At 33.1% G+C, this 17,523-nt stretch overlaps 3 protein-coding genes across 3 annotated transcripts; all 3 read right to left on the bottom strand.

The window, feature by feature from the left end:
• Positions 1-908: 908 nt before the first annotated feature.
• On the bottom strand, positions 909-5,786 carry LOC114191741 (cysteine-rich receptor-like protein kinase 25). The gene is made up of 7 exons (XM_028081109.2): positions 3,971-5,786; positions 2,815-2,952; positions 2,574-2,695; positions 2,232-2,442; positions 1,878-2,112; positions 1,626-1,779; positions 909-1,500 (listed from the first exon to the last, which is right to left on the bottom strand). Exons 1-7 carry the CDS (start codon positions 5,532-5,534, stop codon positions 1,168-1,170), a joined length of 2,757 nt encoding a protein of 918 aa, XP_027936910.1. The 5' UTR covers positions 5,535-5,786; the 3' UTR covers positions 909-1,167.
• A 3,179-nt stretch (positions 5,787-8,965) lies between these two features.
• Positions 8,966-12,138, bottom strand: LOC114191742 (cysteine-rich receptor-like protein kinase 25). Its single transcript, XM_028081110.2, has 7 exons — positions 11,231-12,138; positions 10,610-10,750; positions 10,395-10,516; positions 10,114-10,324; positions 9,762-9,999; positions 9,511-9,661; positions 8,966-9,414 (listed from the first exon to the last, which is right to left on the bottom strand). Exons 1-7 carry the CDS (start codon positions 12,108-12,110, stop codon positions 9,100-9,102), a joined length of 2,058 nt encoding a protein of 685 aa, XP_027936911.1. The 5' UTR covers positions 12,111-12,138; the 3' UTR covers positions 8,966-9,099.
• A 4,000-nt stretch (positions 12,139-16,138) lies between these two features.
• On the bottom strand, positions 16,139-17,257 carry LOC114192216 (NDR1/HIN1-like protein 26). Its single transcript, XM_028081859.2, has one exon. The coding sequence runs from the start codon at positions 17,007-17,009 to the stop codon at positions 16,326-16,328; it is 684 nt and encodes a 227-aa protein (XP_027937660.1). The 5' UTR covers positions 17,010-17,257; the 3' UTR covers positions 16,139-16,325.
• Positions 17,258-17,523: the final 266 nt, after the last annotated feature.

The following is a 17,523-nucleotide window of genomic DNA, read 5'->3' as shown; positions in this document are numbered from 1 at the left end:
AATTTATTTTAAGGTATTTGGCATCGAAGAAAATCCTCCTAATATTGAATATTTCATAATATTATATTTTCTTTACCGTAATTTTTTTTCTTTTATAAAAATTAATATTGAAGTAGTTAGAACACGGGTACGGGTATGGGTACGAGATTATACCCGTTACCCGGTGGGGATGGGGATAGGAAAAAAGTTTGATACCCGTTGGGTTTGGGTATGGGGATGGGGATGAATTTTTTATGCGGGGATGGGTATGGGATAGCGAAACTCGTCCCCGCCCCGCCCCGTTGCCATCCCTAGTGAAAATCATTAAAAATGAACACGCTCATACACGAAAATCCGCTCTCTCAAATACCATTGAACAGTGACATTCCTAGAAACGAACACACCCTAAGACAATGGTTTTATGGGTCTTTATTATTATATAATGTTTAACTTTGTCTATTCTATCAAATGTAAGACTTTTTGACTCACTTGGATTATTCCCAACCATCTCTCCTCAAGATTGAGTCTTTTTTTTTTTTCATATGATATATTTCCCTTCATATGTATGAGTAATCCCTCTTTGGTTGTGGTTATGTGGTCAATCATTTAGGTGACCCTTTTTTGGTTATGGTTATGCGGTCAGTCACCTGAACCATCGGCTCTGATACCTCTGTTGGGTTATATATTTTTTCATATATATGGTTTATAGTCATTGAGAGATTGTGATTTCATATGGTTATATGACATTGGTTTTACACATATATAAGACATTTGACACCTCTTTAACCTCAAAACTTTAAGACAATGGTGTTATGGATCTTTATTCTTATATAGTATTTAATTTTGCCTATTTTATCCAATGTAGAACTTGTTGACTTACACTTATTCCCCGACACAAAAACCATGGCTGCTGTCCTCTCGATCCCATATTAGAAAAGAAACTATACATGTAATTTCATTAAGTAGAAAATCTTATATTTACATAAGAGAGAGAAAGCATATACAGAGAGGGAGAGGAACGTAAAAAACAGAAAGAGAAAACTATCTATTATATTAACATATAACAGAAACTATATGAAAACTAACTATTGGCTTTAACACTTGTTTTCCTTTTTAACAATATAAATCTTTGTTCTTTCTTCACCTCTTCCCTTTTTCATTAACTATTCCGAAAGAAATGCTTAGTATCTAACGTGGATGAAAAATACTCATGGACATGTCGTTAACAGATTCTGAGTTGCCAGCAGCTGGATTGGATTTGGATTGATTTTGTATAACTATCTCCGAATCCATTCCGCATCTGTGAAAGAAAAATGTTGGTTCGTCTGGAGATGGCAAATCAAGTGAGTGATTGTTAAGATATGAAATAATTGTTGCCATTGAAGGTCTCTCATTTGGATTTTCTTGAACGCATAATAGACTAATATGAATGCATTTAAGAACTTCCTCTGCTGAATAACTTTCTTTAATGTATGAGTCCAAGATGCTTAACGGTTCATGATTTTTCCATTGTTTCCAAACCTGAAATAGTTTATAAAGAGCAATATGAATACTAAAACATTTCATCAAGCAAAATTAAATTTATGCGATATATATATATATATATATATAGACATTAATATTAGATAATAGATAATGACACTCACATAACCAATGATGCCTTTTCCATCATCATAAGATTCATAAAACTTTATATTCTTTTTTCCAGTGATAATCTCAAGAATCATAATACCAAAACTAAAAGTATCCGACTTCTCAGAAAATTGTCCAAACATAGCATATTCTGGTGAAATATAACCACTACAAAAAAAATTGATTATATTAGCAAAAACATAACCTGCACATAGTATACATAAGAGTGAGATCTAGAAGAAAGTATATAAGTGAGAAAAACATACTATGTTCCAGCTATTTTATGTGTATTCCCACCATCTTGATCAATTTCAACAATTCTAGCCATGCCAAAATCTGAAATTTTTGGATTCATATTTTCATCCAGTAAAACATTACTAGGTTTAAGATCACGATGTATAACTTTGCGTCGAGAATATTCATGTAGATAAAGAATTCCTAAAGCTGTCCCTTGTATGATATTATATCGTTTAGGCCAGTCTAACTTTTGTTGCTGAGTACCTTCAAAAGTAATTTGAATGATTGTGAAATGCAATTAAAACATGATAAAAATATTTAAACTAATATATGATATAGTGTAACAAATAACTTTAAAGACTTTGAAGGTAGAAATATCTAACCAAATAAAAGGTAATCAAGACTTCCATTTGACATGTATTCATATATAAGAATTTTTTCTTCTTCTTCCAGACAAAAGCCAATCAATGATACAAGATTCCTGTGTTGAAGATTGGCTATTAATAACACTTCATTCTTAAACTCGACTGAACCTTGTTTAGATCTTGTTGAAAGTCTTTTTACAGCTATATGACGTCCATCAACAAGAATACCCTATAAAAAAAGTATATATATATATATATATATATATATATATATATATATATATATATATATATATAAAAGTCAGTATTTATTTGTATTAGAAGACATTATACAAATAAATTATTAATTTTCCCTTTTACCTTGTAAACTTCTCCAAATCCACCTTTTCCAATCTTCTGCATAGGCGAAAAATTATTTGTTGCTGCTTTAATTGTAGTCAAATCGAATTGCAATCCCTCCAAAGTGATACTTTCCTGACCAACTAATAAAAAATATGTTTAATTTGCCGAATTAAATTTTGAAATTTCCAAATAAAAACTTGCCAACGAAGAATGGTGGATTGAAACTTCATTTAACTATATATGATTAGAATATACTTACAATTTTCTCTGAGAAGAGTGTTGTAATTAATTTTCCTTGTATTTCTCCTTAGCAAATAGTAGCAGAGGGAAAGGAGTATGGCAGAGACACCCACGGGGACAACAACTAAGATAATTGTTTTTGACCCATTGTCACTTTCTGCATAAGAAACTAACTACTAGATCAATGAGCCATAGAATAGAATCGTTAGAATAAATTATATTATGAAGTTTCCCAAAATACGTGAAGAATCTAGTTTTTACAAATTTTATAAAATTATCGCTTGCTTTTAAATAACATTAACCATTATAAAGTGAAAAAGTTTAAAAAAATATTAAGATGTTTCATTACTTTACTTTAACTATTAATAGAGAAAGAACTTACAAAATGTCAAATTTCATAATTATAACTTATTATAGTTATTGAGAGATTGTGGTTTCATATACTTATATGACATTAGTTTTACATATATAGGACATTTGACACCACTTTTACACCAAAATCTTAAAACAATGGTGTTATGGGTCTTCATTTTTATATAATGTTTAATTTTGTCTATTTTATCCAATGTGAGATTTTTGATTCACACTTAGACTATTTTCAACGCTTTGAGATATTCCAACACTTTGAAACATAGTCGATATGAAACTATATTGAGTGTAATAAAATTAGTGGACATGTTAGAAAGAATAACTCACTTAACATTCTAATAAACGGACACCGAAAATTTTACTCTGACAAAAATTTGTAGTATACCCGATGGTATAGGTTTTGTTGAAGTGCAAAACTTACATAATACATAGATATTTTAGGGCCTAATTTGTTGAAAACTGCAAAAGACAGCTAGACACAGTTTACATATTAAAACGTGAAATTATTAGAAGGCAAAAGTTATTTGACACCCTCCTTAAAATATATATTACAATTTTAAATTAAAAAGTAATATAAATATAATTAATATATTATTGTTTTAGAATGTCAATTTAGTGCACTTTGCCCTCTTTTTGTGATGTGGTTAAAAAGCACTTTTTCTCACTGAAATTCAATCAAATTACCGCATGTTCTCCTAGACTACCAAATGAAAAAAAAAAAAACATATCAGATACGATTATTAGGTTGGGAAGTAGATTAAACATGTTATGCATGCATTCAAATGTTGCAGGAATAGGAACATCACCTGTGGCAGGAGAAGAAGTATCTGGCTTGCGCGGCTCAACTTGAGAAGCTTCAGTGTGAAATGGGGACAAGCCAAACATAATATAGCAGCTTGGATACAGTACTTTTCCCTCTGGACTTGCTAAACAACACCATGGGATTTCGTTTCTCATAATGTTATCTAGGCAGGTGCTGCAATCCGAAGGAGATAGATCTGGCCTACATTGAGCAAGAGTATGGAGGGTTTGTTTATCATTCAGTTTTTCTTGTTTAATTCCATAATTTTTAGTGTTAGTGCGCTCTGCGGCAATATCCAATCGCAGTTGAGATACAGATTCTGCCAAAGTCCATGTGAAGAAGCTTTGCTGCGGGTTGGGTTTGAAAGTATCGACGATATTGAAGTGGCGATAAGCAGGGGTTGTGTCCAGTGTGGGGAGAAACGGGTGATCGGAATAGTGAAGCATACAGTGATTGTACCAAATGGCAGCTTCTCTGGAGGAGGGGCATTCTGAGGATATTGTTTGGGTTGCATTTTGGATACATAGCTCACAGAGGGTAGGGGAAAGGTCAGCGAAGCACATGAAGAAGCCACTGATCGTGTCCACCGTGTCATTGAAGAAACCGGAGTTGGTGGTGGACTGGGAAGACAAAGAAGTGAAGAGGGTGTTGAGATTTGACCGGAAAGTTGTGTCACCGGTGATATTGGTTTGGTTCCTGGAACACTTTTGGGAAAGGTAAGCAGGAGCTTGTGAATCTGTGTTGGAAGAATGTGTAACCGGAAGGAATCCCGAAGGTGGGGGAGAGGTACTGGGGCGATAGAAAGGATAGACATCGCACCTCATGCTACAGCTGGGATTACGATCCCACAACGGTAAGTCTGATAGACATGTCCGTCGAGTTTCCGCTACGCTAAAATTTAGACATTTTCTGCAATCTTGGGGTGATAGATCAGGTGTGCATTGAGCTTGACAGTAAAGGGTCTTAAATCCAGCTATCCTTGCTTCCTTTGTGGCATACTTCTTCTCACCAACACCAGAATTTGATGCCTTTTCGACCACTTGGTTAATGGTTTTGGAATACAAACTTATCAAGTTTGTCTTGTTGGAGACATCGACAGAGAAGCATGAAGAGGAGCCCGAAGTTAAGTCAGGGGTGGAGAAAAAGGAAATGTTGGAATAGCGAATCATGCAGTCTCTGTAGGTAATATATGCATATGGGGCTAGGGAACAAAATAATTCTTGATCTGGATCTGAGAACACTGCTTTTGTTGCGCTTGCCACACACTGGCTACAATGCTCAGGGGGGACATCACCCCAGCAGAAGAACATTCCGTAGACAGTACTTTCGGGGTGGTTTTTGGTGGCCACTGTTGTGTTGTAGAATGGTTTGTTTTTAGCGGTAGCATTGGAAGATAGATCAGAAAGAATGGCCCTCAGGTTTAATGCTAAGGCGCTCTTTGGAGTGGTTCTGTTGAAATATTGGCAACTGGGGCCAAAGATACTACGGTCGAACTGTGCTTCAGTGGGTACGAAATTGATGATGAAGCTGAGAAAGGTAAAGAAGTGGACAAGGTTAAAGGAAGCCATGGACTGGTTTGTTAATCTTGGATAGTTATTGGCGATTTGCAATGGCCAGTTACTGTACTTAAACTAGAACATCTTCATTACCCAGCAGAAGAAAGTACCTAAACGACACAAGTCAACGGACCAGTGAATCAAAAAACAAAAATATGTCTTCTATCTTCCCGGAAGGTGTACTTTTGAGCATGAGGGTTGAAGTGTAGTCCTCCCCAATATTTAATTTTTCTGTTCACATTCTTGCTCGGGATGCTCCTTCAATTTGGCTATGTATAGCTGGCTAGCATTACACAATGAAAACAAATTTTCATGCTATTTTATGGGGAAAAGAAAAGTTAGGAATAAATAAAATCAATCACGTGCCTGACTCAACATATATTAATCTATACACGCTGTCTAACTTAGATCGGCCCAATATTTTTGTTCTCAGGAAGAGGGAACTTTACAGTGCTAGAAATCACTGGGAAATACAGTGCGGGTGGGCCAGTGTCATAAGAAAAGAAAAGAAAAACAACTTCAAAGAGATAGAACTTGTGGTTTAATCTAACTTAGTTTGGTCAAAGCCAATTAATCCATCACAATTTCTCTCACTTTGATAGACTCTTATATACTCGAATACCTTTCTCTCAAACATAAAGAACGAATAAACTCTTACAAAATTAGGCGCGGTAGGCGTGCTTATCATTGGTAATATTTTTTAAAATATTTAATTTTTTTAAAATTTATATATATATTTAATTATATTAAATTTTCTAAATAATTATTTAATTAATATTTATAATTAAAAAAATTAAAATAATTATAACATTGTATTAGTAATTGAAATGCGACAACCAAAATGAAGTGACCGGAATTGAAAATTTCAACTCATTCGTCTTGTTTTTAACAAAGTGATGGGTTGGCATGAGATGATTATCCACTTTACCTTATATAAAATATATGGATGACAATATGGGTCTAGCTGTCTGGTTGGTCCGCAAGTCCATGAAAAAAAAGGCAGGACAGGTCAGGATAGTGAACCTGCAGGCCCGCATAAGTTCGCGGCCTACGTGGGCCAGTCTGCAAGTTGACATAAAAAAAAATTTGCACTTGTGTATATTAGTTATTTTTTTTATGGACTCTTATATAAACATTTCAAATTCTTCTATAACTGGAAAAAATAAGTATTATGTATTTTTCAATGTGCTAAAATTTAAAGAATACATTGTATATGTCATGGTAGGAATATAAATATGATGAAAATGTTGAATTATCAATTTATCATCCAATTTCCCAAATTCTTTACTTAATTTTGTGAACTTCTTAAAGTTTTCTAATTTTTAAAAATTGAAAGTCTTATCATAAAAATTTAAAAAAAAATTAAAAATTAAAAATTAAAAAAGTGGGCCAGCCTGCAGGCCCACGACCCAAGTGATGTGCGGGACGAGCCTAAACCAGTCGGGCCAACCCGTATTGTCATCCCTAATAAAATATCATAATGAAACTTTTAATTCAAAACTTTTAAAAAATAATTTTCTAAAACATTCTACTTATATATTTTCCATTTTATTTATTTTTATTTAATATATAAATTTTCAAATTAAATACCTTGAAATTCCTAACATATTTTAATTATTTTATATTATTTTAAAACACTTTTATCTAAAGTCTAGAATTCTTTGGAAAATTGTTCTGACGTAAGTTTATGTTTACAAAAACTATATTAGCTCCGTATTTGTTTTATATATCTCACTTTACATTATCCAGCCCATCCCAATTAAATTTAGAAGCCTTAAAATTATTCCTAATCAGAAATTAAAGTTCCTTTCTTTCTTAAATTTCATTGCTTTCGTATAAAAATCTAATAATTGAATAAACTGATTTTTTTGTATTTAGGGGTTCTTTTAAATTCAAATTTGTAAAAATAGGTTCGTTGAATTTTTTTTGCAAAATAGGGTCAAGTCGTCATGGTGGAGGACGACATTAAAGATGAAGTCGCTCCACTGTGCCGGTTTCTTTTGTTTTTTTCTTTTTTCAGAAAGCGAAACCGTGCTCTCAGAAGCCGGTTTCCATTTATTTTAAAAGTGAAGTCGTCCTTAGGCCTGACGACTTCAGTTTTTGATTTTTTTTTCTTTTTTTTTTACATTCAACTTTATATATATATATATATATATATTTTTAATTATATATTATTTAGTTTTTTTTTAAATATTTGTTTACAGTAGACTATAGGATCAAATAAAAAAATAAAAATATATAAGAAGTCAAATTATAAAGAATTTTGTAATTATAAATATATTTTTATTAATAATTTGTTAATAAATTGGTAATAAGTATTTGTAGATACATTATATTAATTCCTTCCGTAAGAAGTAGAAGTAAGTATGTAATTAAATATCCATATATTCCCATATATTTATTAAAAGTATCTTCTTAATTAGTACTGTTAAGATGTTTTTTTTCATCTCTACCTGTACCAAATAAATGATTAAAATATGTTCTATCCTATATTGCCTCTTGCTTAAACTCTAAGGACTTATTCAATGAAAAGAAAAAGAACATGTATTTTGAAAAACTATCTTAAACAATTATTTATTGAACTTTTTTGATATGCAAAATATAAATAAAATTTTTGAAATAAAATAATAATATGCATCGTTGCATTGATTGTATAAAATAACAAAAAGTTGTCGACCCCATACACTCGAAAATAAATAATATATAATTAAAAATATATATATAAAACTGAATGTAAAAAAAAAAAAAAAAAACCAAAAAGTGAAGTCGTCAGGTCCAAGGACGACTTCACTTTTAAAATAAATGGAAACCGGTTTCTGAGAATACGGTTTCGCTTTCTGGAAAAAAAAAAAAAAAAGAAGAAGAAACCGGTACAGTGAAGGACGACTTCACCTGTAATGTCGACTACGACGACGACTTGACTCTATTTTGAAAAAGAAAATTCAACAGATCTATTTTTATAAATTTGAATTTAAAAGAACCCTTAAATACAAAAAAAAACCGAATAAACTCCATACCAATAAATGTTCATTATAGAAATAAACTGTCATGAATAAGAAATAAACCAACTATGGGGGATTAAAACTACTCAAGGACAATTCATTACCATCTTGATTGGAACTTTAATCATTCTATGTCCATGCCAGACATTTTCTACTATTCTTGTGGAGACGGCTATTCTAGTGAATCTGTTAAGATGTGAAATTGTGGATATAACATTTTTATTTTTTAATTCAATAGATCAATATGAATGAACTTTTGTGGATAACTTTAAACTTCTACATGAGTCTACGAACTTGCAATAGTTTGTCATAATAAAATGTTAATTTATAACATATTTCCATAAAAGAATTTCAGTTTACGTTATATTTAAGAAGTTGGTGACTTTTTCTCATGTAACCGTGAGTTAGGATTCTACATTAGATAAAAATGAACAATACATAAAAGAGAAAAAAAAAAAATCCACAAAACTGAAGTTATATTGTTCCAATTTTGTAATATTGTCTATTCGAAAATGTAAATGCCTATGGTTGAATTGTATGTAGCATAAGCAACAAATAAGACAGCAAAATGGTAATTATCGAGGAAAGAATTTAGTTAGAGAAATATCGTTGACGGAATCAGTGATATTATCCAATTCTTTATCGTTGGTGATGTTGAGTTGTTCTCTGTTACGCTTAAAATATCCTGGTTCATGAGGGGAAGGCAAGTTAATTGAAGGGTTGTTGAGATAAAGCACAACTGTTGCCATTGTAGGCCTATCGTTTGGATCTTCTTGAACACACAACAAACCAATGTGGATACATTTCTTCACTTCTTCACCACAATAACCTCCTTCTATCTCAGGATCCAACAGTTCTAGTGCTCTTTCCTTTGTCCATTTTGTCCAAGCCTACAATCCGCAGATGTCAACAACGAATCAAATCAAACTCTCAATCCCATGTTTCTTCTCTTCACTAAATAGAAATGGAATAAATTTGTCACTTACATGTCTGCGGATGTCATCAATAACCTCTGGTTCAGACAAACAACCTTTCCTCTTTCCATTAATAATCTCCAGAACCATAACACCAAAACTAAATACATCAGATTTCACAGAAAATTGTCCATGCATCGCATATTCTGGAGACATGTAACCACTGTACATGAAACATGAGAAAATTTGTTAGTATATAACAATCATAATGTTTGTCAGGTAAAACACAACATATTAAGTGAATGAAATAGAATCCATCTTACTATGTCCCCACAATTCTGCCCGTACTTGCTTCATTTTCATCTCCCGCAACAATTCTAGCCATGCCAAAATCTGAAATTTTTGGGTTCATGTTACTGTCTAATAAAACATTGCTGGGTTTTAGATCACGATGAATTATTTTTAAGCAAGAATCTTCGTGTAGATATAGAATTCCTCGTGCAATTCCTCTTATGATCTTCAGTCGTTCTGACCACGACAGTAATCTTCGCTTCTTGATATCTAGAAATAAGTCAAATTTTTTAGAATGATCGGTGTTCATTTCAGATTAGAATAAACTATAAAAGTGATTATCATTCAAACATCTTTTATTTATAATAGTATAGAGTATCATACCTAATAAAAAATAATCAAGACTCTTGTTTGGCACATACTCATAAATGAGTATCTTTTCATCATCTTCCAAGCAAAATCCTAGTAATCTTACTAAATTTCTATGTTGAAGCTTAGCGATAACTTGAACCTCATTTTTAAACTCTACTGCACCTTGCCGAGAGCTCCCAGTGAGCCTCTTCACGGCTATTTCTTGTCCATCTGAAAGAATACCCTGAAAAACATACAGTTAGTGTGGGAAATAAGTATACAACTATTTAACTTGGAACTAGGTAAATATTTACCCTATAAACCTCTCCAAATCCACCTTTGCCTATCATGTTTTCTTTAGCGAATCTATTTGTTGCAGCTTCAATTTTGACTAATTCAAATCGCAAGGACTCCAAAGTGGTACTGTCATGCCCAACTACAGCAAAGAAATTTCAATTCAGTTATTTAGCTAAAGAAAGTGATTCTTGAGGTTGAGAAAAAAAAAAGTGTATATTTTTTTCTACATTACAGCTTTCTTTGAGAATATCATGTCGATTCTTTGTTTCTTTCCTTCGTAGAAAACAGACGCAACCCAAGGATAAAAGCACCAGTGAAACAACAATTGGAACAACCGTCACAACTATTGTTAGTGTCTTCTGTTTTCTTTTCCCTGCAAGAATATTAATACCTTACGTCATTTCTACTTTGCAGCAAGAAGTATTATTTATTATTTATGACGCAACTAAAACAATATATTTCTCATGACTGATATTGCTCTTGAGTGATGAAGAGGAAGAAAAGAGCCTGCCTACTGTTTGATAGTAACATATGAGAGGAGTCAATGTTTGAAAGTAACATATGACGAGTGGAAATTGTGTTATGGATCGATAAAATCTTAGAATCTGACCCTAATGTTTTGCCAAATTCACTAACTTATCTCATGTCTTGTGTATGAAACTGTAGCAAAATTGTGATGATGGTAATGATCTTAGACACCCTACGTTCTAAACACCTCACGATACCTTTCACATCATATAATAAACACTTCCAGAATTTTCTCTATTTTTCTGGTAATAGATGAGGAAATGGATTTCCAAGGATGATATTTGTTAAGAGAATACAAAAGCAGAGATAATGATAGCTACCAAACCTGGTGAAGCAAAAGGAGGAGGAGTGTTGAGAAGTGGTGGAGGAGACAGCCAAGTACTATGTACCGAAAGGAATGGATATAATTCGTATCTAACACCACAACTAGGAAGTATGACTGATCCCCCAGATTTTCCTCTGCAGCAACCGGTTGGATTCTCTGCTATGGCCACGCTAAGACACCATCTGCACTTGTCTTCGGACATGTATGGTAGGCACCAAGCACAGCCATAAGTGTTTTGGTTATCTGTGATATTCACAGACTTATCAGCTCGTTTATCAGAAGCACTTGCTGCCTCATTTCTCAAATCGTTCAGCATATCCCACACAATAGCGTTGAAACGCTCAACCTGACCCTTATAGTCCTCATCATTCCCAAAGGAGAGTTTAGGACTATCCTCCACAGTGGAGAAGAAACAACGATCAGAGTAGCGCACGTAGCACACTTCGTACCATACAATAGCCTCTTGCGCAATGGTGCAAAGTGATGATAGAAGTTTAGCAGCTTCTGTGACGCATTGTTGGCAGAGTTTAGGGGCGTTTCTCATACAAAAGAAGCTCCCATAGGCAGTGTCTGCTTTGTGTTGGCTAGCAACTGTGGTGTTGTAGAATCTGTCATGGTTAGTGGCATTGGAGGAGAGCCAATCTAGGAGTGTTTTGACGTTAGAACGGTAAGCCACGCTATAGGAAGCGGAAGTGGTGTTCCTTGTACAGTTATAGAAAGCTTTGGGATTTTCATGGGTAGCACCTTGGATGATATTATAAGCAGAGCAATGAAGAAAGAGGGAAAAGAAAGATAGCTGCAAAATGAAGAAGTAAAATGAAGCCATGCCTTTTTTACAAGGGAAACAAAGAAGGGTATAATTATGGGGTGGCAGATGCATCTGCTTTCTTTATAATCTTTCAAGCTAGAAATTAAGAAGGGTATAATTGTATATCACACTATATATACTACTATTCTTTTTCACTCATGTCCTCTCCACCCAATATTTTTATATTGAACTCCACCTTCAAAGAGCCTCGTGACAATATTATAGCAATTGTAAAAAGGTAACGACCCACTTACTTCGTGCACAGCAATCATGGATACAACCTCCAGTGATTTTCTTTAAAATCTCCACAGAATTCAAAACTTCTGATAACTCTGCCAATTGAAAATCAAGGACCACTCGGAAACAAGTGTAGTTATCTGTACTTTTATTTAGAATCGTGGGCTACACCTTGAAAATGAATAATCAATCATTTTTTTTTTTATAATTTTAAATACTAGCACAAATAAAGTAATGTTTACGGTTATTAGTAATTTGGTGGTAACAAATGACCATTCAGTAACAAACACTAGATTAGACAGGGAACCAACCAACAAAACATCACAACTAAATAAGGAAAATAATTTATCTCCAAACTTGCAACAACAATAAAGAATAATAACAGTGATCATAAAAAGATACTAAAATACTTTTAACGTGGTAAAATTCTCTCAATGAGCAGTATAATCACGGACACAACTCCATTAATCATGTTACACTAAAATCAAATAAATGCAACAGTCAGGTCAAAAACAAAAACAGATATATGCTTACAATACAATTGACCGATACATCAAAAAAACTAAAATAGACCAATAATGTAAAACTGATTCCCACGTACTTTAATTAACATTCTCAACATTAAAATGAAGAATCACAAATCTATTGTCAAAATTTCATACTAATCCAAGAATGAATAAAGAGGAAATTAGTTTGATGAATAAATCGGTAATTTTTTTTCTCTTCCTTTTCTCTACGAAAATTAATATTTTCTTTACCTAAAAGACTCCACTTCCCTTTTAGTTGAGTGAGACAAAAAATGAAATTAATTAGTTTAAACCTTTTATACATTTAAAAGACATTTTATGAATAAGACTGGTCTTGAGATTATTCCGATTAATCAAAATATGAATAAAATAAATTTATATAAACATAAAAATAACATATGTTTCAGAAGACGTAAACACTAAAAAATATTCTAAAAGTGATTCCAAGATAATGATATTTTGACATATATCGGCACATGCCTGCATTTGGTTCGTCATCCTATTCTCTATTCTCCAGAAACAATGTATATATACTGTGTTCAGCTTCAACTTCAACAAGCAAATATATTAAGTTCATTGTTTGAGGTTTGTCGTGACATTAAGGAGGTGATGATGAAGTTCGTGTTCCATATTTTTTGCTTTGGCGTGGACCCAATACACTTCATTCATGGTCCTCCCTTTTTGTCATAATTGCGTTCATTTTGCCGATCATGCTTTTCTGACCCTACCAATATTGTTTCACAATTTTGAAAATATGCACAACCAATCAGCTGCGTTTTTAATGAAATTTTTTGTTGTGTCAGTGCCATGTTCACTCCTATGCTATATACTTGAGGCTTGTTTCCATTACTTTTGTCATGAAAGTTAATCGAATTGAATCTTCCGCCAACAGATATTGATGCCATCACTCGTCTTGTCCCAATCCTGTTAGATATAATCATGGTGTCCACTACACATAAACTATACTCATATATTACCAACGTGGGTCCATTCGATGTCTTCTTCTACGAGATAAGATCCTTCCATAAACGAAGAAATTGTACTTGAAGTAATGATCTTAATAGCCATTTGCTCGTATTCGCACTCGTTTAAATTCTTATCCTTTCTAAATCTTCATTTAAAAATGAAAAATTTTCAGATAAATAATTTTGTGAGTTTATTATCACAAAAAAATTAAGTAAAGTCATTTTATGACTATTTTCGATTCGTTTACATGTGATTGTTGATTGATCATTTCGTAAGATGCAACAAAGGATAAAAAACACACTTTAAGCTTGATTTAACTTATCCGATAACAAGGGAAATCATTCAACTGACTCATATTAACATCAAGGTTGATAATACTTTCTAATGATTTAAAAATAAAATCCTAAAAATTCTCAACACCCATAATATTTTATACTATAACTATATGACTTCTAATATTTTAAATTGTAATTAGATTACCTCTAATATTTTATATTATACATTCCAATTAAATTCATATCAAATTTTTCAAATCAATATACTGACTTAAGAAAATATTTACTGTATCATATTAAAATTTCATTATACTAATATTTTAATTAATTTTAAAAAAAAAATTAATAGTACTGTATTATACTAAAAGATACTAAACTTAAAAATCATATAATTTCTTCAACCATGGGAGTAGAGTGAATCTAGGAGTGTTTTGATATTGGGAGCCTAGTGATGATGTTTGTGAGGTCGGAGAGAGTGTTGTGTTGTGGTGGCCATGATTTGGATGGAAGATATATGAATGAATGGTAGGGGAAAAGACAGTTGGTATGTAAAAATGACACCAATGAACTTTAATTGTCTAGTGATTAAAATATAAGTTTAGTTGTTACTTTCATTCAAGTATAAAAATATTTTAAAATGTCATTCACTTTACTTGTTCATTCCCAACCTAAATATTTCTATTTTAGTTTAAAATTTTCTCATTTCCACCGACTAATTTAAGAAATCCATAAAATGGTATTCCGGCTCACATTTCAACCAATCCAACCCTCAATACTTTTACAGAGAAAAGGGGTCTCTATCTGAGGAGAGGAATCTTACTAACCCACAATCTTTGGGGACATTATGATGTGGTTTTATATTTCCATTTTTTTAAAATTAATTTATGATCGAACCAAAGCAATATTACACTTGAAAGTCATTATATTGATCTTTTAAGAAAATAATTTTACCAACAAGTTGAGATTACTACTACGAATATTTCTGAGGTCTTAACACTAGTATTAAATTCAAGATTCAAGCTTGATAAAAAATTCTTATTAAACACTAGAAGAATGATATAAAAGATATTTGGTATACATCAACTCATTTGCTCAACTTCGTGAGCTTTGATTTGTGATCTCACATGTTGCCGATGTTTTAGGTTTTGAACCAATAGTCGAAGATTCTATGTCTATATAAAACCTCAAAAAGTTTTTTTTTTATTAGTAAAAAATGAAATAATATAAAAGTTGAGCCTTTAGAACACTTTAACCCACATACAAAAGAAAGGTATTTGAGTGAATATACACGTGTAGAATGTTTTGATGAGAATCAGCATTATTGAACCTAATGGAGGCCATAAAATAAAAAGATTTACGTGTCATTGTGGTCTTCATCTACACACAACTAATATGAATGCATCTAATGGTTTCATTTTGAGAATATAGGGTTCTTCCAATTCAAAATCCAATAATGGTATTCCCTCTCAACATTTTTGTCAAAGCCTGTAATTAACAATTGTGGACTATTCAAATCAATGTCGTTATCATCTTCAGACATAAATCATCTTTGCATACGAGATAATAGTTTCCACAACGAATTATAGAAGATTCACATAATTTCTTATATGATGAGCACCATCGGATACAGAATAAGGAGAATCGTCCACTGATTCTCTCTTGACAACGATTCCAACACAACATTCTACAGAAAACAGGCCATGCATTGCATATTCTTCGTGTATGTATCCATGTTTTTGCTGATTTAAACAAAAACCAAGTATGATGCCGATAACATTTTTCTAAATTGAAATAATTAAGTATCGACAAACTATTCAGAGGACAATTGACTTTTAGGAGGATAAAACATGCTAAGTTCCAACAATTATATTATATGTATCTTCTTTTCAAATTTATTAATAATTAGGTAGCAGGAAATTATTCGGAAGGAAATTGAGAAATTGCAAATAGAAATTTAGGGAGATAGAACATATCAAGTCCCAACAATTCTATTGGTATTATCGTCCCACATCATTCAAAATTCTAGATATATTCCAAAATTTGAGATTTTTGGATTCTTGTTATCTAACAAAATGTTGGATTATATTTCATCATATGGATTAAAATCATCAAGAGATTATGATTATATAAATAATGAAAATTACATAAATATGAATCCACAATCAATCTTTTCAAGAAAATAAAAATTAACATTATAAAAAAATAAAGAAAGAATAAGTTAATGAATTAATTAGAGGAAATAAATTAGTGAAAAGAGCATCCTTTCCTTTTCTTAATTAACCTCAAGAAAAATAAACGGGGCATCTCTTGTCCTTGAAGTTGGTCAAGAGGGAACCATCGGAACCCACTCCCACGTCACAATTGGCGTGCATCGTGTGGCGCTTGCTCTCCCACGACGAAATCTTGAATCTGATCACAGACGTCAATTCCAAGCGGAACACCACGCTACCGTCCGCCCTGTCGCTCTGGAACTCCGACCACCGCTCACTACTAACGGTCAACGAGGCGCCACTAAGTTCACCGTCCACCTCCGTCGTGTTCTTGGGCTCTTGATAAAACGGAAAGAGTAACGGAGTGTAGCCGATTTTCTGGTCCCGGTAAAAAACCGCTGCGTCCATGGACTCATAGTTAACCCCGATGTTCTGGTTGGCGTTTCGCGCTGTTACGTTGAAGGTTATGACGGCATTTTCGAACCCGTAATTTTGGGTCAGACCCGGCATGTTGAACTGGTGGATGTGAAACCTGGGCCTATGGGGCCGGAGACTGAGCCATAGGATGAAGGTGATGAGGCCCACAATGAAAAGGAGGCCCAAGAAGGTGGCGCAGATCATCTTGGAGACCCGCGTTGTGAGGCTTTCGTGGACTCGATGGACGTAGTAGCGAACCGAGTGGTGCCGGTTCAGTTTCATGGGTTTCGGGTTCGAACCACGGACGTGGTGAACCGGTATGTGGTCGTTGTTGTGCATTTTGGTTTGCACAACGTTGGAGATGGTTGATGAATGAAGGAATATGAATGGTTTGAGAAACGAAGTACATTGGAGTTTGTGGTTTTGTAGTAAAGAGGGGAGAAGAAAGTAAGAAACGGATTTTGAGTTTGGTACATGGCGGAAGAAAAGAATAAGAACTTTGTCTCTTCCTTTGCATGCCCTCGTAAGTAAGAAAAGAAAACAATTTTTATGTGTGCCTTTGTTGTAGCTTTTGCCTTTCGCAGCACGTTTGGGGAATTGCAGCTTACACTTTTTAGCTTAATTCTTACCTCAAAGGACTGAGAACAGCTACTTCATTAGGACCATGATGAACTCGCTTTCTTTTATTTTTTACGGATTAGCGTTTATTTGAAAAATTATCTCTTGTCACTTTCATATGAAGTTTCCCTTCAATCATGATCCAAAGGCCATGCATGTTATAGATATAGAAAAGGGTCAAATTCAAGAATGATGGATAATTATTCGGATTGGATAAGGTATAAAGGTTTCGTAT

Source organism: Vigna unguiculata, chromosome 7, assembly GCF_037176805.1.
Source record: "Vigna unguiculata cultivar grain cowpea cultivar isolate G323 ecotype 2 chromosome 7, ASM3717680v1, whole genome shotgun sequence".
NCBI lineage: Eukaryota > Viridiplantae > Streptophyta > Magnoliopsida > Fabales > Fabaceae > Vigna > Vigna unguiculata.
Note: the sequence above shows the minus strand (reverse complement) of the source record. Positions and strands in the feature narration are given on the sequence as shown.

What these genes read in the sequence shown, in the direction of transcription:
- LOC114191741 (XM_028081109.2), bottom strand. Translation starts at nt 5,534, where the DNA reads ATGGCTTCCTTTAACCTTGTCCACTTCTTTACCTTTCTCAGCTTCATC. An exon ending in CACTCTTCTCAGAGAAAATT is followed by an intron (nt 2,696 to 2,814) that starts GTAAGTATATTC and finishes ATTTTTTATTAG; the next exon opens with TTGGTCAGGAAAGTATCACT. An exon ending in GATTTGGAGAAGTTTACAAG is followed by an intron (nt 2,443 to 2,573) that starts GTAAAAGGGAAA and finishes CTTTTTTTATAG; the next exon opens with GGTATTCTTGTTGATGGACG.
- LOC114191742 (XM_028081110.2), bottom strand. Translation starts at nt 12,110, where the DNA reads ATGCATCTGCCACCCCATAATTATACCCTTCTTTGTTTCCCTTGTAAA. An exon ending in TCCTCCTTTTGCTTCACCAG is followed by an intron (nt 10,751 to 11,230) that starts GTTTGGTAGCTA and finishes ATATTCTTGCAG; the next exon opens with GGAAAAGAAAACAGAAGACA. An exon ending in GGCAGAATTGTGGGGACATA is followed by an intron (nt 9,662 to 9,761) that starts GTAAGATGGATT and finishes TTTCATGTACAG; the next exon opens with TGGTTACATGTCTCCAGAAT.
- LOC114192216 (XM_028081859.2), bottom strand. Translation starts at nt 17,009, where the DNA reads ATGCACAACAACGACCACATACCGGTTCACCACGTCCGTGGTTCGAAC.